This window comes from Ammospiza caudacuta, chromosome 3, assembly GCF_027887145.1.
Source record: "Ammospiza caudacuta isolate bAmmCau1 chromosome 3, bAmmCau1.pri, whole genome shotgun sequence".
Classification (NCBI taxonomy): Eukaryota; Metazoa; Chordata; class Aves; order Passeriformes; family Passerellidae; genus Ammospiza; species Ammospiza caudacuta.
The window spans coordinates 29147115-29170192 of NC_080595.1; the positions used below are offsets into that span (position 1 = coordinate 29147115).

The 23078-nt window shown below is 38.8% G+C and overlaps 1 protein-coding gene across 1 annotated transcript in view; it reads right to left on the bottom strand.

The window, feature by feature from the left end:
• Positions 1 to 23078, bottom strand: part of THADA (THADA armadillo repeat containing) — a 151716-nt gene that overhangs the window by 1779 nt on the left and 126859 nt on the right. Inside the window, exon 37 of the mRNA XM_058801595.1 lies at positions 190 to 356. Coding sequence (XP_058657578.1) covers positions 190 to 356 — 167 coding nt within the window. The remainder of the gene's footprint in view (positions 1 to 189; positions 357 to 23078) is intronic.

Consider the following 23078-nt stretch of genomic DNA (forward strand, 5'->3'; position numbering starts at 1 on the left):
GGAAACAGACATAAAACTCTTTTCATTCTAAATAATATCCATGTGAATTCTTTAAAAGACTGTAAATCAGTTAGTACTGCAGTAGCAATTATCAGGTTTCATCAGATGAGACATTTCATTCTATTCCTACCACAAGACTGCAGAACTGTAGTGCTTCTAACATGCTCTAGCAATGCTTGTTAAAATTACCAGGGCAGAAGTGTCCCCATCTCTTTGCAGGTCAGTGTCTCCCAAAAGCCACTCCAGCAGGACTGGGACACCGGCATGGATCTCCCCCCACCGCTGGAGCAGCTCACACACAATGCCACAGGCTAAATCCAGGGCCATTGGAGCATTCACTATCCTAAAGGCAAACTCTGTTGAGAGAAAATATGTGTAAGAATATAGAGTAAGACCGCAAACATTTTCAAATAAAATCAGCACAAAAATGATTTCTTGAAAACAGATGCTGAATTTACACAAACACGTGCAGAATGATAAATTATACTGCAAATAAATTAGACGGGTGTTTACTTCTGTGCCACTTGGGGCCTTCACTCAATTCCAGAATAATACATGAAGCAACTCAAAATGCTGATGCTTTATTTTTTTTCCTCCTGCCCATGTAGTGACATTTATTAATCTGGGTTTAAATATACAGATATGTCTCTTAGAAACATCTCCACACAGTCCTGTCACTATTACATGGTGACCAATTTTGCCATACAAGAACTATGCCTTAGATCTCATATAAGGTTTTCACTGGAACTCAAAACCTACAACACATGTTATGTTTTTAAAGGGCTGGGATATAAAATGAGTAATTATGCAGTGTGTAATCTCTTTATATATAATAAGATATACATATACACACACACACACATGTAAGAGAGATCAGGCATGAAGACAGGCTTAGAAAAGGTGTTTGAGAAGGAAAAGGCAGACACTGTTGATGACCCCATCACAGAGCTATATTTATACAGGTTTTGGCATCATGCCAGAGCTGTACACAAAGCTATCATCCACACTGCATTTCTTCCTTGAACTTCCTCACTGCTCTCATTTGGGGACATGCTGATTTAGCTCTCTGGGTCCTACTCTGCTTTGAAAACAGAGTATATAAAAATGCCACAAGTCCTGTGTGTCCACAGGTAGGAGTTTCTTCACTTGTAACTTTAATGCAATTTTTTTTCTTTTTAAAAGGGCTGCAGGAAGAGGACCAGAAGAGGACAGTTAGTGGACAAGCCTCTTTAAAATCCCTATTACTGTAAAAAGGATTTTGGCAAAACTAATCCTCGTCCATAGTTACCTGCAAACTGAAAAATGTTCATTGAATGGTCTAAGTGGTGGTACATAAGGACATGCCATTCTTGATGGCTGTAATCTGGGAGCAGACAACACAGCAGAGTCAGAATTTGGTAAGAATCCACACAGATATGGAAGGCACACTTTACTTTTTGTGTGTGACTGTATTTAGGAATTTCTCCTGAAGGAGAACAACCATCTACACGGAAGAGGCACAGCAGTGCCACCCAGACTTCTCCCTCAGAACCCACATTCAGAGCTAGAGCATGGACCCCTGTGCTGTGACTCCTCCCAAGGCCTCAGGACAGCTGCAGCTTTTCTGGGGCACATTGGCACAGCAGAGAAACTCACATTAAAACACCAGGATTAGGCAAATACACATGCCAAAGAGTAAGGAAACATCTAAGGGCACAACAGACCGATGGAAAGATGAGTGCATGCACTTGACAGACCAGGCAATGTAGTGAGGGGGAGAATGAATTAGTATTTGAGATGATGAGGACAAAGGACCATAATAAGGAAGGGAGTGAAGGAGAAGGAACAGATGGTCCCTTCTTTATCTTGGAGTTAGATGAGGGTAAATGGAAATCTCCTTGAACAAGCAACAGGAAGGCAGGCAGTCAATCTCTTAGTGACACTAATAATGTTACATACACAGTTTGTCTCTGCTAGACAGCAAAATCAAATGTTCAAATTTGTTTTCTTCATATCAGGAATTATCATATTATCAGGACACCCCTGAGTTTTTTCTGTGAGGGAGTGCTTGAGAAGTGGTGTAGTGCAACATTTCCATCCCATTTATTTTAGGTATTGGGGTTTTTAAGTATTGTTTTTGATGACACTCCTTTCCAGGAATTTGTTGGGGATTGTTTTTTTCTTTTTTTTTTTTTGGGGGGGGGGGGGGTGTGTTTGTTTGCTTGAGGGTTTTTTTTTTGTGTTTTTTTTTTGTTTTTTTGTTTTTTTGGGTTTTTTGTTTTGTTTTTTTTTTTTTTTTTTGTTTTGTTTTGTTTTGTTTTTTTTTAAAAAAACTTGCTTTCCCTGTTGCTGTGTCCCATTTGGTACCAGTCTGATACTCTAAATAATGGACACAGTGATTGTCTTCTTTGTTTTGGCTTGCTTAGGCTTAGATAGGAAACAGTTTTATTCAAGTGCAATAGGGACACCTCAGCAGTACTGGCAATCTTCAGAGATGAAAAAACAGAGATCAAAATGGAGTGTGGTGTTCTGAGCCTGAAACAAACATCCTGGTTATGAATGCTTACAAAACACAATAGTTTAAACTCAGCTTGTTTGAATTCTTACGATATTTTTGAATTTTATGATGATTCCTGAATGCCTAGGATTTTAAGTATTTATATAAGGCCTCTTTCCTTATGCCACTTTATTTGTATTGGAATACTTAGCAAATTAGGTGATGTTGGGAGCTAGAAACCAAACATGATACTTCCCACTGCTGAGTTAGCTGTTGCTTTGGAGGACCAATTATAGATAGCACTGCCAGTTCTGGGGCCTTTTTAACATTTAGTCTCCTTAAGTGTAAATACATACAGTGATGCTCTTTTTGTGGATGAGAACGCTGAACTGCTGAGAAATGCATCAAGAAATAGATGGGAGCCTCTAATTGTGGTATTACGTGACCATGCTGAAAACTACCAAGAGGTAGCAAAACAAGTAATGCTGAGGTTCTGCTTAGACTAAACTTGCTTGCTAGCAGTTTTTCAACAGTATGACACAGAAGAAAAGGCAGTTTTGTGGTCACAGAGTATAGCAGTCTAGTAGAGAATCCTACAAGTTGCAACAAAGGAAATGGCAAGTCCTTTTTTCTTGCCTTTTTTTTTTTTTTCTTCAAACTAAAAAAGAATACAGGAAAGGATATGTAACATCCAGGAAAAACTTGAAGATCCTGAACACACTGGCCACCTTTCTGTGAACTGCAGATGCCATTTAACTGATCAACAAAACTTGTGTGTCAGTTCTGGTGTTGGGACCAGAGAAAACAAAGCAACATCACTTTGAAACAACTTTAACTTAGGGTTCCAAAATCTGGCTAAGAGTCTGCCTACCTTGCAAGGGCTTTGTGTTAGAGAAGCTGGTATAGCAGTATCTTGGTACTTCAGGTGCTCACAGAGACTCATACATACCAGTGTCTGGCAGATGAAGAATTTTCACTTCCATCTGCTCATTCCATCCCACTCCTGCAGAGTATCAGGAATGGCTCCGTGATTTCTGAAATGCTGCTGTTACTTACAGAACACCCTGATATTAACTGACTTTGATATCAGTTTACACAAATCTGATGCTAGACTATTTCAGGATTACGTTTGTGGACAGTCAATGCTACACAGATGATTAAGAGATATAGCATAAATCCAAAAAAGAAGTGTATTAACTCTCCTAAGCTTGGAGTGCTGAAATAATGCAAATGGGTAACAGCAAGCAAATTTACATAGGTACCCATGATTTAACAGGTAAAAAACACTTCTACAGGGGGAAAATGTTTTATTGCAACTCTAAAAGTAACTGCCAGGGATGCTGTAAGCATGCATAGAATCTTTGAAGATAGCCACAAAAGATGTGTGTCTTGTCAAAAGAAATGTACAGTCTTCACTGTTTACAAGAAGTGCTCCTCACATCATCATCTGCCTGCAAAGGCAGGGCTGATTTTCAGGAAGCCACATATTACACATGATGCTGTGTTTGTGACTCATGCTGTGACTTCAGAGAGTGCTCTGAGCAAGATGCAAGTTCACCAGGGGCAAAAAGGGCAGGTGGCTTCCCTTTCACCACAGCCCCACAGGCCCCTGATGCTTAGCTGGGAGCCAGCTCAGGTACTCTGCTGATCACCTGGTAAATGAAGGCTCAGAAGAGCACAAAAGGCATTTGGCATGCAGCTCTGGCGTGTGGGCTCTTCTGCTTGGCTGGCAAGCTGAGCTGGTTGCCCTGCAGTCACAACTGGGGTAGCTGGGGGCCGGGGAAGGGCAGATCACAGGACAGCAGGAGGAAGGAGAGAAGCCAAAGGGAGAGCGAGACCTCCCCGTTCAGCAAGCTGCTAGCCCAGGTCAGCTATCATCCCAAATGCCCCCATCAGAGCCTTGCAAACAAAATGCTGAGATTATTTAAATGAGTGAGTGTTAATAGCCTTTCATAATGCAACTATTTAAAGTAACTGAATAAAAACCCAATTCAAATAGCCAGGGCTCACAGCTGATTACTGCCACAAGAACTAAACCTGCAAGAACAAAACCTGAAGATGCAGCTAGTGCTATAAACCAAAAATACAGCAGAGTTCCTTCCACAGCAGTTCTACAGACTATCAAAACTGTGTTAAAATATGAGTTTCTTTAAATTTGAACATGTGCATATGTTCCAACATGCAAAAACATCATTAGCAAGATAAGCATCTTAGTAAATAAGCCACTACAGGGGTTGAAATACTAAAAAAATTCTCTATGACTTAAAACAAGTAGTTACAAGCAGAATAGTTAATACTACTCATCGAAATGAAAAATAAAGATAAGAATCAGGTACTACATACTTTTTTCATTTTGAGGAATTGAATTTTCATAAAGGGAAAGGGGTTAAGTACTGCAGTGTTTTGGTCTTTGTGAACCCGCCCACATAAAAATTAGACCTCCCACATACACATTCATATAGTCCAAAAGCTTTGATCATGCCAGATGTAAATATTTCTTCTAGTAGCCTATTACGTGTCCTTCAACTATACAATTGTTCTCTGTTAAAGCCTCAGTGATATTATGGGGAACTGAAAGGATGTATTAAGAGCATATATACACATATTTTATGGACAACCATGATAAAATATAGACAAAGGAGAAAAGCAGAACATATTCCTTGCCTAACAGCATTTTGTAATTTTTATACCACAAATTGTTCACTGAAGTTCATTCTAGATCAAAGAGCAATCCAATTTTTGTAAACATGTACTGTGTTTGGAGGAAAGAGAGAGAAGTGAATCTGCAAGGAAGCTTTGTATAACAGCTCAGAGATAAAATCTCACAAAAAACAGTATACCAACAGTAGTGATGTTTTCAAGGAAAATATATAGGGTATGTTCTTCAACTGAAATTACAGAAAGTATTTTAGGTAGACCATTACCATCTGAACTGGTAAAACAATTTTTACTTTCTTGCACAAAGTGCTGTCCAAAAAGTTATAAATATTAGTACATCACTATCATTATGGTACCTCATAACATCCCAGTAAAATGAGGTAGGAAAACTTCAGAGGAAAGTTGACAAAGGCATGGATCTTTAAAGCAACAAAGATCATTGAATGATTGCTTGGCAAAACTGGGGATTTATCTCATGTTTTCTGATACATCACTGTAAAAGATGATGAGTATCAAGCAAGACATCAGGTTTCATCCAAATGATGGCAGATTCAGCATCATGGTCACTAATACCTTTGCAAATGGAAAATTTCACCTAAACACTAATCACTTCTTTGTTGTATAAAGATAGTCTTCCTTTTGGTGTTCAGTAATAATCAAACTTATTCTATTCTCAGCATATGAAATATAAGAGAGCTGAGTGAGGCAGTGCTACAGATATATTTTTTACTTAAAATGGTGTGTTTATGTATGCCTAGACTTCATAAAATTTAAAAAGCCTCCGAATTTAAGAGAGAAAAACATCCCATTGGCACAACCCAAGAGTTAAAAGAGCTGGTAAATAAAGTGAGGCTAGAAAATGCAATTCCTATGTTGAAATACATTCTACTTTGAGGTAGGCAGGAATTGTGTAACTCCACAGCAAGACACTGCATAGGTGTCACCAGACATGAAATGCTCCCACTGAAAAAACAGCAGGGCAGAATTAAAGTAAGTAAAGGGGTGTTCATACCCACCCAGTCTCCACAATATCACCCTTCTGGGCACTAGGATTAAAAGAAGATAGTTGAGAAGCAAAACAAAAGGAAAAAAAAAAACACCAAAAAACCAAAAAACTAACCAACCAAAAATAAAAAGAAAGAAAATGCAGAAATGGTAACTGTTGCATCTGGATGGTTGGCAGATGGCTCTTGCAATTGCTTGGTGTCAATTTAAGTTACAAACATCAAACTTTCCACTTTTTAAAATGACCATTTATGTAAAATCTAATATATAAGCAGATTCCTTTTCATAGTGTTTCATAAAATCAAAGGCAATTAGATCATTTCTATCCTCTCGAGAAATACCATTCCCTAGATGACATACAACTGCTTCATATGTTTTCCATTTCCCTGCCTGAGTCTGTTTTATAGCCAAGCTTTTTCAGGATGGCTTTAAAAAGAGGCCCTTCCTGACATCACGCAACACGATGTCAAAACACAACACCATTACAAAACAAACTAATCAAAACTAATTTCTTAATAGTTGCAGTCCCTGACTAGAGCGGCGGTGATGCTGCTCTCAGCTTTGACTTTGATTATAAACAGATCTGAGTTAATAACATGTCTGATTAGCATGGAAACTTACAGCTCAGGACTCAACAGAAAATTAAAGTCCCTTCTTGTGCAAAAGAGCACACACATATTCATCATCTTTTCAAGCCCTTTTTTGGAATGTGAACCGAAGAGTATTTTTCAACTCAGTAACTACATTATTTTTCCTTTTTAGCTATATATGTATGTATACATAAGATTTTCCCATGTAAGCCATGCTCCTGTACACGAAGGGTTTTATTACAAAACAACCAGAGCTCACAGATCTGTCAGAGGAAATGAGCATTTGGACTTTACCTCTTACATTACCACTTTTGCAAAGCCTCCCCCACTCCGAGCCATTTTCTAATTTAAACAGCAAAAAGACAGTATCCCCTGCCTAACCCCACAGAACTCATGCTTTTCCTTTTTATAAGGTAAAAATATTATTCAGCTAATTTTTAAAACACTGCCAGTGAGAACATATGGTTTTTTAAAGTCAAATTATGTACTTACTGGAAAAAATGAAGGTAAATATGGCTTCTAAACTATTACCAATGACTAGAATTAAATGTATAACTGAAGACTTGTTACTGCATGTACCAACTATACAGAAGTTTTTGCTTAGCACTGATGAAGATTACTAAATGTGAAAGAGCTCTATGCTGTAGGAACACAGGAGACACATTTACTTCTGTATCATAGATGGAATTTTAGAGTGACATCTGGGGAATGATGGTAAGAGGCTTATTATTTAAAGGATAAAGGAATAAGGAAAGAAGGGCTAATGAGTATAAAAACTTTAAAAAATATTATAGTTATTATTATTATGCATATAATTTGGACATAGCAAAAAAAAATAAAATAGAAAGGAAATTATTTAAAATGCAGTAATAGAAAGGCAAACTTTCCTTTATTGCTGTGGAGCCACAGCCATGACCATCACAGCCTGCATGAGGAGCCTATCAAGATCTGTAAGCTGCTGTCCTGTTTACTCACTCACAATTAAAATGCTGATAAGAAAAAGCACATTTAATAGATTATTCACATGAACACTCTGTTTAACATTTACCACTTCCAGACTCCAGCACTGAGTGCATAAAATAATTTTTCACGTATTCTTTCCTAATTTTTCAAGCATGACCTTTACATAACAGTGCCACTGAGTAATTAATAGAGCTAAATGAAGCACTGTCAGTAAATAATCAGTAGCCAGTCTTTGATGGATGAGCTGATTCTAATTCAGTCCATTCACTTTCAACTTTAATTAGTGGCATTGTATTCTAGAAAGCAAACAGTTCCTTCATCCATGTGATGATCTAATGTTGTATAAGTGGGCTGACAACAACTTTTTAAGGTGTTGACATAAATTTGGGAATACAAAGTAAAAAATCACAGTACTCACACATTTTCTATATAATATAATTCTTAAAAAAGATGTAATATAAAGTTCCCCCTGCAAAACCCACTGATTCTAATGAGTTCCAGAAACACCAGTAAATTTTGCTAAGACAATTATAAGTCTCAATGCAAAAGTTCTCTCTCCTCCTTCTTTAATTAAGCCAATTCATGAGAATTATTAAGTGTATCATGGTGAATTTTCTGCAAGACATAAAAACAAGCATAAAAATGCTGTTTATTTCTACATGAGTACTGATACAACACTAAACCTTTTTGGCACTATAACTCTCGTTCTAGATGCAAGCTTGACTTAGCTGATGACAACTGCTAAGGAAACTCTGCATTTTTGAATTACTGGAAATTAATTTTACATTATTGAAAAATGTTCTGATTTTCAAGGTCTCTTAGGTTACAACATGTTTTGATCTTGTTCTACACTTTCTCCTAAATGCTACCTTACATTGTATTTCTCATCCTTCTTCCAGCAGTTCTCTCTAAAGGGTGGAACAAGGCAGATTTGGAGATTCCTGCAAACTGTGGCTACGGAGCACATCTGAGCAGAGAAGACACTTGCTAACTTACTGCAACACATCTGATTCAAGTGCATGTGTGACTTACTGAAGGAAGGCATTTTTGAGCAGAATAGCAAAAAAAAAAAAAAAACCAACTCAGAAACCTCTGTAACTCAGTCTTTGCATCACTTCTGATACCTCCTATAAAATGCTATGGGGGGACACTGTTTTTAGGATGGTTTATATTTAATTTTTTTCTTAGTTTCATATTACTTGTTAAAAGAGGGTGACATTCAAAAAGAAGTGGCCATAAAATTGCTCTTACAGAAAGCACCATAAACCTTTTGTATAATAATGTAAAAAATATTCATAATATAGCCTCAACTTCTTTACTGGCCAATTTTCTAAACCCCTTTCCTCACCATGTAAGAGAATACACTTAAAGAGCAAAATGCCACAGAAACCATTAACTACCTGAATGCCTGATGGAAAAAAGCCCAGCCACCCTTACATGAAAAGCTTCCAATGCAGTCCAGATTGTCTTTTCTTACTGAGATGTCATCTAAGGGATGAAATGTGTGTAAAGAACAGCTCACATTATTTTTATCTTTTTGCTGATATATGGACACAGATACACAATGCTGTGAAAATACAACTAAATTTGCAAATGGTCTGAAATGTGAGAAGCTACCAGGACCACAAAACATGCACACTGCAGGTGCTAAGTACAAATGACCAAGAGAATTTTCTTGCTTTTTTCTGTCAAGATAAAAACACCTTCCAATGCCAACTTGCAAACTGCTTTCAATGCAGTATAGTGGGATCTGTTGTAAGTTTTCTGACATTCCAATAAAAAAGTCAGCCAGGCTATTGAGCTGCAGTCAAACAGGCAGGTGCTGTTTATCCTATTCAACAACTCAGTGATTACAGGTCATTAGGGGCAGTGATCTAAGGAGAACTTAGGGGCAGTTCCCCTGCAGGTGTGTAACAGGTAAACAGCCCCAAGTCTCAATCCTGAATGGAAAATATCTATCTCCAAAGATTTTTTTTCAAGAGTATTTCCACTCCATGAGAGAACCACTGCCTCTTTTCAATGGGAAGATGATGCACCAGTGATTTATCTCAAGAGCAAATTGGTTTTTTCCCTTTCTTTCAGAAATACTCTGAAATGAGATTACACACACACATTCCTCACTCTACTACCACAAGTTTTGATTCACATTGAAGACCTGCTGATCCTAACCATCCTGTTATAACTGAGGCACTTCTAGAATCAGGACTCTGTGTTTCTTCCCAACATGATATTCACATTAAAGAAATCCTAAGGAGTGGCTCACACCCTTTCTCCTTCACACAGTTCCTGCCACCTAGGTGACTTCTGGATTTTGCACCTTCAGTGACCCAGGACACTCTATTTACATGGGCAGGTCTACACCTCTCTGGAAGTCGCATGACTTACTTGTAGCTCTCTGACTGAAATACCTCAGGCTCTGGCATTTCCATACAGCTGTAGTCTGAATGTGTTAACAGCTGGCCCAAGATTTGCTAGGAAACTTCTAGCTGTCATCAGGGCATCCTCTGGCAAGCTCCAAGGGACTTGGATAGTGTATCTCCACCTCAGATATTGGTGGGGTGGCTCCCTGCAACTTCATCTGCATCTTCAGCAGACATGGCATTCCAGAGGCCTTGGCATGCTCAGGTGGATAAGTAAATTCTAACATGGTCTGTATGAGTTACTTCAAGGACTTTGTCCAAGTAAATTTATGTAAGGAACTGGAGCTGCTTAGTTTTGCATAAAGTGTAAATATGTACACAAATTCTTTGACTGATAAGTAGTATTCAGTTGGTAACCAGAGTTCTTCAACAGAAAATCCAACATAGATACCAATATATTTATCTAATACAGATTTTACATTTGTTTTTCCATTTCCTTCAAAGTTGTTTGAGGAGTTGTTTTGTGCCTCTCCAACTTGAGAAGGAACTAAGTGCTAAGTGCTCTCCCCAATGTGCTGAATGCAAGTGTTCCCTGCACAAGACAAAAATTAAAAACATTTGTGTCTCACATAGTAATGCAGACATGAACTATGCAACACCAGGGACTTCCCCATCACAGGGAAGAAATCTCTCTTTCTATTCTCTACATATTTAATACGTGGCTTGGAACCTTTCTTATTATAATATTCCAAAATATTCTAAATAGGCATGGAAGACAGAATGGCTGAGTAACCTGGGGCTCTCAAGTCATTCATCGCGATATGGAGTGCTTCATAAATCACTTACAACCATGTGCATGGAAAGAAGGAATGGCACTATCTACTCTGCAGGAAGAGCAGACAGTCATGAAGATTAAAAAATCTTGACTGGTTTTAGATGTCTGATCTGAGACATTATGACTTGTTTCACTGAGGAGTCAGCACCCCATAATGCTTTAATATTCAAAATGCACTTCCCTCTGGCTTCAGCTGTGTGTGCCCTGAACTCCTGCAAATCATGCCTGCAAGGTATCCAGCTAAGCATTCAGCATGGTGACTTCTTTTCCCAACTCTGCTTGGAATGACTTGCTTAGCTGCACAAAACAGCTCTCTGGGAGAGGCAGGGACAGAATGCAAAATCACAAGGGCAAAACTAAATAGCTTTGGTATGCCCCTTCTTGTAATCCTGGTCTTACTCTCTTTATCACATTCAACTTGCAGCTGAGGTAGCAGCTGAATTTCCTAACACTTGGATACCTGACCTTGCAATCTTCCAAATATTCTTGGTGTGGGGAAAGGCTGGAGGAGGAAGATGGCAACATGTATGTATAATTTGCCAAGGTCCAAAAAGGAAAAGAAATCTATACCTTCATCATTTCAAGTATCAAAACACAGCCTGGAGCAGAGCTACCTAGAGCCACAGTTGCACAATCCTGAGGCCCTGTTCTGGCACTGAGCATCCTCAGGAGCCCTGCTCAGAATCAGGCAACCATTTCAGGAGCAGAGATATTTAAACTGCTTTGTGAACACAAAAATCTTCAGATGTTTTAGCTTTTAGGCTCCTTTCACTCTCTATTGAGTGTGTGTGTACGTATATATATATATGAAAAGTACAGCATTTTATAGTACTATTTCTCAGTCAAATTTTTACATATTTTACCAGAAATGCATAATCAAAGCATACATGTGTAACAGCATTCAAAGAAAAGGCCTTCAATTTTTTTCACAGCTTGCATAAATATAGCATTTCCTCTTAATTTCATATGCAGAATCCTGTTTACAGTAATAAAACCTAAATAATTAAAGTTTACCAGAAATACTCACAATACAGAAAAATCTCAGTACCAACTAGTAAGGATTAACACAAGTAGTTGAAAACCAGGATTTTACAATGAGTCATATTAGGCAACCCTAACAACAACAGCCCATCAGCACTCCTTATAAAAATATTCAGTTCACATAATTAAATTTACAAAGCAAATCAGGAAGAGACAAATGAGACAGAAAAGCAGAAGGCTGTAAGTTTACAGAGGTCAATTCAAGATATGGTGAAAAGGTGAAAGAACCACAGAGAATGAAATATGAGTGCAGGTAGAGAGCAAGGGAGCACTCAGTGCACAGAAAAAAATAACAGCTCTAGTATATTTTATTGAATCAGACTGGCAATATGAAAGAATAAACAACATCAAAGGGATTTTTCCCCCATTTTTAAACAAAATAAGGAAATCAGGAGGCATACTTCTGTGTGTGTGTTTCCCACTACAACTTGTGAGCCAGTTTCGATCCAGTTTGACAAAAAAGGATACGGGAATATGAAACACTAAGTTTTATTTCTATGAAATAGCCAACTGGGTAAAGAAGAGAGACCCTACTGCACTCATGCCTATTGAAAGGATGAAACTTGAGTCATCAGACATGAGAAAATCCACTTACCTGCAAAACAAATCCATTAGAAAAAGCCCTACCAAACCTATGCTTCCTTCACAGCTCAAGGAACTTTTTACCTTTTTCATTTAGTAATGCCATTTGAAGTAACAGTACACACTGACTGACACATGTGTCTTTAACCTGAAGACTTTTTCTGTCTTTAACATCTTATTTTTCCATCTCTGTATTTCAAATGAGTTTCCTTCAGCAAAGGCCACATTCTTCTTAACCTTGCCATGGCACTAGGTGAGCCTTAATCACAAATTGCGAGAATCAAGTAAAACCCCTAATTTGGAGAATTTACCTCTGCCCTGTGACAGCCTTTCACAGCAGCACACAGAGGTCCATGCTAAAAACCAAAACACATTGCAAAAAAAGGCAGCTAACAAGCAAAGGCTGCCTGTACTGCCTCTACTCCTATGAATTTGAAAAGGAACCACTGTTGAGTTCTACAGACCAGCCCAAAATAATTCAGTCTGTGTGCATGTAAGTAATACTTCACCCCTGAGATCATTTTATCCCTAGGCTTCTCCCTACACCTACTGTATTTGAACTCCAAGATCTGTGCTGACCTTGCTTTAGGGGAACATGAGGTCACTGACTCCAAAGTATCAAATAATCTGTATTTTGGTACATACCCTTAAAGACTATTGCTCACCTGAGTATGATCTTGCCTAATTAAAGTGACCTACCCAGCACACCTTGCTTTCACAGAACCCTCACAGCTGGAAGGAAGGGACCTCTGGAGATCATCCAGTCCAACCCCCAAGGAGTTTGCTTTAGGGGATGGAAATCAGTATTGTGAACATCTTTTCTAAAAGGCCCTTCCTTAACACAGGTTACGTGATCCTATAGCTGTTAAGCCTCAGAGAACGTGGCACATGCCTGTTTTCCTGATGTTTCTCAGAGGTGGTATGTTGGTATTCTCTATTGCAAAATGGCAATTGACTGGAATATTTACATTTGGGGAATCTGAATTAAAGAAGGAAGATATTCTGGAAATTCAGTTTTTAGTTGTGCTTCTTAATGCATGTACATAAGACAGTGAGGTTTCAGTAAGTATGAGAAAGTATAAAAAAATTAAAAGATCCTTCTTCGGCTGTTTATAGTAAGGGTAGGTTTAATAGAACACCTAAATGCAAAAATCGATAGTCTTGAAGGTCTACTATTATAATATATGGATTCTGGAATTAGGGAAGGTTAGGTTTGTTTGGGTGGGAACTTTTAAGTACAGCAAGAAGTCTAAAAATGTAACTGCAGTCTTCAACACAAACATGAAATCGGCCTCTGTGTGTCTGCCCATGAGGGAAAGTAAAAGGGTAATTAACACAGTACATGAAAAAATGAATGGGTTTTACTAGCTCTGGTAACAAGATATTGTAAGTCTAAGCTTCACTGTGATCAAGCCAAGTATATAAGTTAATCAAGACCTTCACTGAAGTATTTCTGTTAACACTTTCATCTTACCAGGGGGAATTATTTATAAAACTGTTTTCCACTGGCAGCATGACAAGGTGATCATTAACACAGCACAGACCATGTGAAGGAACCAAATTAAAAACATGCAGAAGTGGCATTACACTGGTACAGTAAGCAGCTGCCATAAATAATTCTGCTCCTCAAGGTGGTTTCAACAATCTTGCTCTAAATCTAATAAATCAAAACCCCTTTATAAAAAGTCTAGTTCTCAAAATTTACATTTCTAGGCTTCCCAAGGATGTTTAACTTTACTTTCTCAAGCATGAGAAATCAATTTGTTCAACTAAGCCAGTTCCTAGTCCTCCTTGAAAGCGCTCATTTGGAACTGATTATAGGAAAAAAAAAAAAAAGACATTGAGTTTTACACTTCTCAGGTTTTGAAGTAAGAGCCCATTGTGTCCCACAACTGCTCCCCCCACCTCCCCTCCACCAACACACCAGGAATTAAAGTAACCAAATCAGTGGGAAGGCTGTGGCACAGGAAATCAGTAATACAATAAAACCAACTTTCATTCTAAGGTGCTGCTTTGACTTCATCACAGGTAGGAATTATCTTGGTCATTACAAATTTCAAGTGCTGACTTAGGTGAAAACAAGGTGGTGGTTTAGGTTAGTTTGCAAAGGTATTTATATCCTCTACCTCGCTCCCACCCACAAACACACTAATGAAATTCTGTGTGCAAAACTCTGCTTGCAGGAATGGATCATCTCCTCACTCTTGGTGAAATACCTCTGGTATCTGATGGGAATTCTAGCCCAGCCTTTATAAGGAGCTCCATGTGTGTATAGATCTGCCTGCCTGCCTGCCCAGGGCTCTCCCAAGTCCTTCCCTTCAGAACTCCCAGCATTCCAGTACTCAACCGCACTGTGTGGGAAGTTAATATGCAGGATCCCAAAAATATCAGAGATGCTGGTCCATGTCCATTTGGAGTCCTGCATCTGAAGCAATCTGAGGAGGAGTGGGGCAGTCACAGGCTGTGGATAACCAAAGCCTTTTTGTGCACTCCCAGTTAGAATAGCATTTGTTCTAGCTTTCACCTGCGCCAGGCAACAAAGGATCAGAAAGCTACCACCAACTTCTATATCCCAGTTTCTAACTATGCCTAATCTCTAGATGAATGCTCTGAGAAAGTGAGCTCCATTTAAAATGAAATTATTTTCTTTTAATTTGTATGCAACCTCCCTTAATTCCTCCAGTATTCTTCTTTTCTTATTCCCTTTTCTCAGTTGCTAACCAATGAACAATCCTTCTTGAAGTAACAATATTTCTATTGTTGCTTGGCTACTTTTCAATATAATCTAGCTTTAAAAATTACTTGTACCTGTCCTGTAAATCAGATTACTCAGGTAGCCATTGTTTTTTTGGGACATCTTTGTCCTTTCATAGTACCAGTGAAACAGAAGAAGCAGTATCAATAAAAGAAGTGCAGCAACTGGTCAGCAAAATAACACAATTTGTGCCCAGATTTCATTTTTAGAGATAAAGGACAAGCTACAACCTTGTAAGTGCAAGTTTCATTTCATTGTTTTTAACTAATAAAATTGGAGTCAATTAATTCAAATAAAACACCTAAACCTTGGTGTAACAAGAGTTGAATACAGTGGCAAAATGCCATAGAGACTACAGGCCAACTGTGGCAAACTTCTTGTATCACGGAACTTCAATTATGACTCTAATTAATCCGTTAAAATAATATTTCACAAGTCTAGATATTATTTTAGAGTTTAATATTTTTCTTGATTATTAGCATGCCCACAGTTAGCAATGTAGAATGCCAGCTACAAAAAGCAAACAAGAAACCAAAACAGCAAACCCTCGCAACTCTTCCTGGCCTAGGTGTAAAAACTAGCCAATGCAGGGTGAATTGAACAATTTCTTTTCCCCTGGCCTTCCCTGACAATCTGCCATGCTATTGTGGAGCAGAGTACATTTGCTCCAAAGCACTGAGTCTTCTGCACTTCCAGCTTGTTTAGAGAAAGCACAAAATAGCTCTGTTCAGAAGAATATCATCAGTCCTTCAGTTTTTGTTTACTTCTGCAGAGGCTGATTTCACAGTTTACTGGCCTAGTTTGCAAAATTACTTTTTCAATGAAGATAATTAAGACTGCTGCTTACTTCTTCTATGATTAATCAGGAGTAAAAATCAAAGCAATTTTTGTTAGACTGAAATACCATGGATCTCTCTCAGAAATAAAATGAAATGCTTTCAAAGCAGATGATCATCAGTGGTGCTATTTTGCTTATATCAAAAGGGCACACACTTGTTAAGCTAACAGGAACAACACTTTTACACTTTTATAAGAAAACCTGGCTTCATAACCTTAGGAAGTTTCATACAGAACTGCAGGAGTATGTGTATTCACTCTGGCTTCAAGTCACTGCTTCTTCATTAATTTTACTCACACACAAAGACTTCCAAGTTTAGGAGGTAAGCTGTGGATAACAAACAGCCTTACTCTACACTCGCATCAGAAAGGAATAAAAAAAAGCAGTCAGCGAATTCAGTGATGGGTCCCTGAGCCCAAAAGTAACCACCAAAGAGTTTCTGAACAAAAATATTTAAGTCATATTTTCATCCAACTCTTCCTCTGTATCTAAGGAAGATTATTCAAGAGTCACCATTAAACATTATTCAAGAGTCACCATTAAACCAGGAAGCGATCGTACTACAAATGCAATTTTAAGACCTAATTACTTTCCAATCAGATCTTCCAAAAGTTTTCGTAACAACAGGAGGTATTTTAAGGATGCAAAAGCAGAATGCCACACATAACATAAATACTATTACAAAGACATAAAATATACCTATTAGCATAAAAATATTATGCAACCAGGCTATAAGTCAAATCTGCTTCTGAAACAGCCCTGGATTTATTCCAGCAGAAAGACCAGATGAATTCATTTACACTCCTACACCTCAATTCTTTCATCCTTGCAACTGACATGTAATTGTTACCTTCTCAGAATTACTACAGAAGATGTAAAAAACCCCAAATTACAGCTTCTAGCCACAGTAAGTGTTTCATAATCTTTACCACGTGTCATTTTGCTCTCTGGAAGAAACTTCTTAAATGTGAGGTCATCATAGTCATCGAGTAGTCACCAAATGGCACAGGTATTTGCCACTTACTTAGTTTGCCAAGATTTAAATGGTCATCATTACATATTTTTCTCTCCACATAAATCCTTCTCCATGCAGGTGCATGAGAAGTATTGACCATTAAAAGCTTGGAAAAGATGAAATGATGCAGCCAGAGTCAGGGTCCCTTAAGCAGAAGGTTCAACACTGAGCATTTTAAGGAGAATGCTGTCTTTTTTTCTGTTTGAACCCTATCTACTTATGATCCTGCAATTACAGACAGCTTAAGGGTGCCTATCAGTGATGTTCCCTTTCACAGATTACACTACTCTTCAGTAACATGTGGTGCACTTCACCCTGCAGAGTGTTCTGGTCATTCCGGGCAGCACCCACCGCCTCCTTTGCCAGGGCCCACGTCAGAGCATTCCCAGAATACACACCTAGCTGTGTGACCTTCCCCCTGTCCTCAACAGGCCTTATCTAATGGAACTGAAGAGATCTCATCACCTTACAGTGTCTCAATACAAAGTCCTACACCGTGTTTGAACAGAACACTGCAAACTACTACCACTGCTTTACACCTCTCCACTGAGGCCTCAAGACATATTCCTTGTAACAGGGTATCACAGAGATTCCACACACAATCTTCTGAAAATAAACCTAACATTGTAGAAAATCATTCTGCAACAGGAGCAGCTCTGCTTTGCTGTGATTTTTTTCTACTTTTGACTGTATTGCATCTTTTTCATATTCTCTTCTGCCTGGATGGGTCTTGTCTATGTCTATTCTGCTTTCTACTGCTTAAAGGCCATTTGGATAAATGCCTCCCATTTAAATCCTAACATTCAGCTCAAAAGGCTCCTCTTTCATAGCAGGCTCAGAAATTCTGTTTAGTGAGCTGCACATCTAGTTACCAGAATGCAGTTATCAAGAATATTCACAAAGCGGAAGAAATCCTTGAGCTGATTCCAGAAAAAAATTTCATTAACCTTCTTTCCAATTGTCCCCAGTACAGGGAACATAAACATATTTTGGCTAATATGATTAGCAGTTTTCCATTAGTAACCCAGACAACACTGTGAGAACTTCTGGACTGTGCCCAAGAACCCGTGGCATATCACAAGATCTGTCTGGGAGATTTTTCTCACCAACAAGTTCCAAAATTATAAGCAATTCTCAAGGCAGCTTGAAAATCATGAAAGGTAATAAGTGCATTTTAAATGGTCTTTCCAAAACGCTGTTTTTACCTACCCATGGCATTAGCAAGGACCTGAAATTGATCCATTTGAGGGAAGCTGTTAACTTTCCACACCATAGCAGCTGTATCACAGCAAGTCACGTGTCTAGAAGGAAAGTGTTCAGAATTCTGTGTGCAGCTGTAGCCGCCCACCCACAGCACTACCAACCACTCCACTCCCAGGCTGGCCAGTGGAAGAGCTCCAGGCAGCAGTATCAGCAAGCTCTTTCTACAGCCAGGTTCTTCTGACTTCATACTTTTTGTAACCCCTCCATCAAACCTCTAAACAGAGGAAAATCAAATGTCAGAATAGAGAAGAAAATGCACAAGTTTGACTTCAATCAAGCAAAGGAAATTTCATCATCTATGATCTTGCCAGTTAATGCATCTTTAAACCAGTCTGCATGCATGCAATTCCCTAGTTTATGTTTGGGCAATTACCACTTATTCCTCAAAGCCAGGCAGCTGCCAGAACTGGTTTTAAGAGCCACAACTAAAGGAGCTGTCTGGGGCCTCAGAGGCCCATTAGCCTAACCTGAACATCAGGGCAAGTCACCTAGTGCATGAGAAAAGTAGAACCCTCCACACTAATCTTTGCCCAGGATCAGAGTAACCTGACATTTGTTTTATTCACCACAGCCCTCCCACCTGCCTCACTGGAAGGCTACACCTCCAGCATGGAAGTAGAGTAAAAGGTGGGTGTAATCCATCCCCTATCTGGCAAGAGCATGAACACACCAATCACATGAAAAGGACAGTTCTGAACAGTTTGCTGGCATCTCCTCTTTATATTTTGTTGAGAGAGACACAGTGACTTAAACCATGTATACTGCACACAGCAGTGGGGCACAGCTTCTAACCCCCAGTTATATTCTGATCTCCAATCCCACAGCATGGATTTAGGACTTGGCAAGGTCTGGGGAGAGGGGTTAACTTGACATGCTCGTGAACTAAAGCTTTAAGAAATCTATTTAATGCATTTACCCAATAATAAACATGAGCAAGAAAAGCCTTTTCTGCTATGGACAAAGCTGGCATTTACTTTAATGAATAGTTTGAACACAGTTTCTAATGCCAACAAGCAAATGAGGCAATGAATAAAGTAAAATATCTTTCTTCACTGTTTCCCATGCAATATGTAGGATGCTTTAATTGTGCAGCTAAACACCACCAATGTTAATGGTATTTTTAGCATTTAAACACTACCAAGGTCCATTTAGCATTTTAGGTTTTCCCAGCACTTACTCATAGCTGTTTCACTAGCAACTGGAGTAGATGAAATCTGAGCCACTTGTCCTGAAATGCTTCACAGACTAGTTGTAAAGGACATTTGGGGTACAAGTTTTGGGATCATGCCAGTCACCCACGATTTGCTGATATCACCTGTGGTGTTGATGATGACTGCCAGACCATTGTGCTGCATTAACATCACACAGACTGCTTATCTCTTATCTCTTCCTCAAGTGCATGTAAGAAACCTTCTGCACAGCTTTGGGTTCAACAAGGAAGATTTTTAGAGGACAGGAACAAGAAACATAAATCTGAGCAGGATTTCTTCTCCCCTTGTTTCTTTCAGATGTTAATATAGCAAGTCTGATCGTCCCTGAACTTCCCCTACCTCTGCTAAGGCTTATTTACACCATCACTGTGCCAAAAAAACCCCCCACACATAAACCTTTCTTCACTCACAATCATGACAGCCACACCTACTCTAGGCTCATGAAGCAGTTTGGTTTGAATTTGCCTTGACTTTTACACTAATGATGTGTGAAAAAGAAAATTGAGGTGCAAGCAACAAGCAGCTTTGCTGTTCTCCAAGCTGAGGTGACAGCATGGTTGACAGAGAAAGGTTCTACCCAGTCAGATGGTGAGGTCTAAAGTCTTTCTAAGTCTTTAAGAGAATTCAGGGACACCTTGAAAATTTTTCAGCGCTTCAATCTAATTTAATGATATTTTTTCTTCCCCCACCACCACCTCAAGCAGCACATTTTAACTTCTCCCTTTACACACATTTATACCCGCTGGCAAATAAACAAAATAAAAGTTTCTGAAATGCTCCTACATGCCTGAAACAATAAGGTAAACCTGAAGTAGTGTGGGCCATTAAAACAGTCAACACCCAGCAGTAAAGACTTCCACAGGAATCTTAACTCAATCTGCTCTGTAGTGCCATCCCCTTCCCAACAGGATGGTGAAAAGTCAGTTCAGAAGGTGGAGTCAGCTTCTTTAAACCAGACAGTTAATAAATTCAGTTTTCCTTGCTGGTGAATCAAAAAAGCAGGACACTTGTCACTTTCACTGATCATTTTCACCGAAGATAAAAAGTAGACTCTATCAAGAAGGGAGCAACCATCAAGAGAAGAAAAGAGAACTTTGTCTTTTGCTCAGAAACTCCTGGCACAGGAGTATCGCCTATTGCAATTTCTTAAGCATGTGAAATGGAACCAAAGAAACAGAGTTAATATATCTGAAATTTTAGCCAGTGGATTAAAACTGACTACATCATGTTCAGAATTACTCAAAAACATAGAGCTGTAACAATAACATTGGACTGATTTTCAAAGATGCTCCCACTGCACGCAGTGAAGGGAGTGCTCAGCACGGGCCTGGGCTGCTCAAGCTCCGCTGCAGCCACACAGCCGAGCCCAGGAGCTAACTTGCTCATCTCGGTACAAAACTGCTACTTCACAACAAAAGTAGCAAAAAGCCCCTGAAGTCCTCAATTATATCCAGAAGAGTATTTAGGCTGCTAAATCATTCAGGCACTTTCAAAAGATTTCCTCAAGTTTGCAAATCTAATTGCTCATCTAAGCTTAATTCAGCTCAATTTTAAAAATCAGCTAAATTGGTGCTAATGCTGATGACACTAAAAATGCCCTTAAACTCATTTAAGGTTAATTTGGTAATTTACCAACATAAAGGTTAAGCTGACTAAAGGTGTTTTTTTTAATGCAGAATTTTATAGAATTTGATTGGCTTGGCTATAATGGTAGAAAAATAGTTTATTCAAACTTCTATAATACTGTTAAGCTCATAGCTTTACTTCATATAATTCTTCTCTAAAAAAAAAGTCATAGAGGAAAATGACACCAAAAAATACAGTTTTTGTTCTAACACAGATACTTGCATTTTTCAGGATATTTAGCAAAGTGATCACCAGTAGGGAAAAAGCACTCTTGTTTCCCCAACTTAAATCATCTTTCTTGTAAGGAGTAACTCTCCTGTATAAAAAAAGCTCTTGTGAATAGGTCTAGACTTTACACAGCCATGGGTCACTAATTTAATTAGATTTCAAAGCAACTATTCTACCTTTACACTGAATACAATACTTCCTGTACCCTCCCTCATACTAAAAGGAATAAAACAATCTGCCAGAGGTTTACACCTCAATGCATGAGGAAACAAAAACAAAGTGTACATACAATACCCTGAGTTACAGATGGGGATTATATTGTTCCACTTATTAGGAAAACCTTAACTACCTGTTAAGTTGGTATTTTTAGCAAGGAAACAGAAGCTTTCCTCCCTTCTGGTGAGAGAGGATTCTGTTTGACCGGCCCTGCTCAGAAATGACTGCCATCATCCAACCTCAGTAACTTCCCCTACTGAATGTGAGCTTTTGCACATACTAAAAACATAAAACAAGCTTCTCTGTATGAATAAAATACATTTTAGAAGCGAACTTTACTGGTAACAGTAGAGGCTCTTGCCTTCTATAAGAAAACAGTAGGGCTTGTAGGGTTTTGCCTGGGAGTAAATAGCAGGGTAGGGTGAGGATAGGGGCCTGCAGTGTACCAGCCTTTGGTCTTTTGAACTTTTCTCCTGGGGCTGCAATTTCCACAGGGTTCTTGTATCACACGTGTTACCACACATTTCTGACCCCACTGCTTACTGCCTTCCTAATTTCAGTGATCCAAAGCTGCATGCATTAGTTACCTGAAGAGGCTGGGGGTTTTGCCCTCAACAAAACCATGAGGGAAAAACAAGAAACCAAGTTCATATTCTCCTCCAGGAGAGCCATGTAGCATTTCAAAGAATTACACAAGATAGGAGCTGTTACTGGAAGTGAAAGCACACTATAATAGTCAGGATCATTTGCCTCCAGTTTCACCATCTCTAAATGACATTAAAACACCTATTATTTGACACTATCATCCTGCCACACATTTCTGCTGTTATTCAGCAACAGGCATGTAAAGGAGAACCATGCTACAAAAACCCTATGAACAGTCTATGTAAATAGACTTTGCTACTGTTAACAACAATTCAACTTCACCTTACTCTGCTGAACAGGATGCTAATTCAGCCTTGGTCTGACTGTAACACACAAGTACATCACCTTTCCCACTCTTCCACATGAAAACAAGATGCCAGCTAGTATTACACAGGAAGGGCAGGGGCAGTTGCCAGGCTATAATCACCAATTCTTCTGGATCTCAATAAAAATGAAGCACTTATGACATTGATTCCCTAAGCTGACAATAAATGCAGATCTTCTGCAGGCAGCTATAGGCTATTCTTTCCTTGCATGCTGTGCACACAGTGAGAAAAGAGAATTTTGTGAGGACTGGATATGAAGATGCTAGCACCAAAATTTCTGGCAAGTCCAGAGCTTGTATTTTGTGAACAGCATTCCTCCTCTCTGTATGGCAAATTAAGAGCAGTAAAAGATGAAACACACCATAACCCATTCCTACAGTGCAGCATTTCTGGAAATATAATGGCTACTAGGACACAACACTTTTGATGCACAAATGAAGCTGAA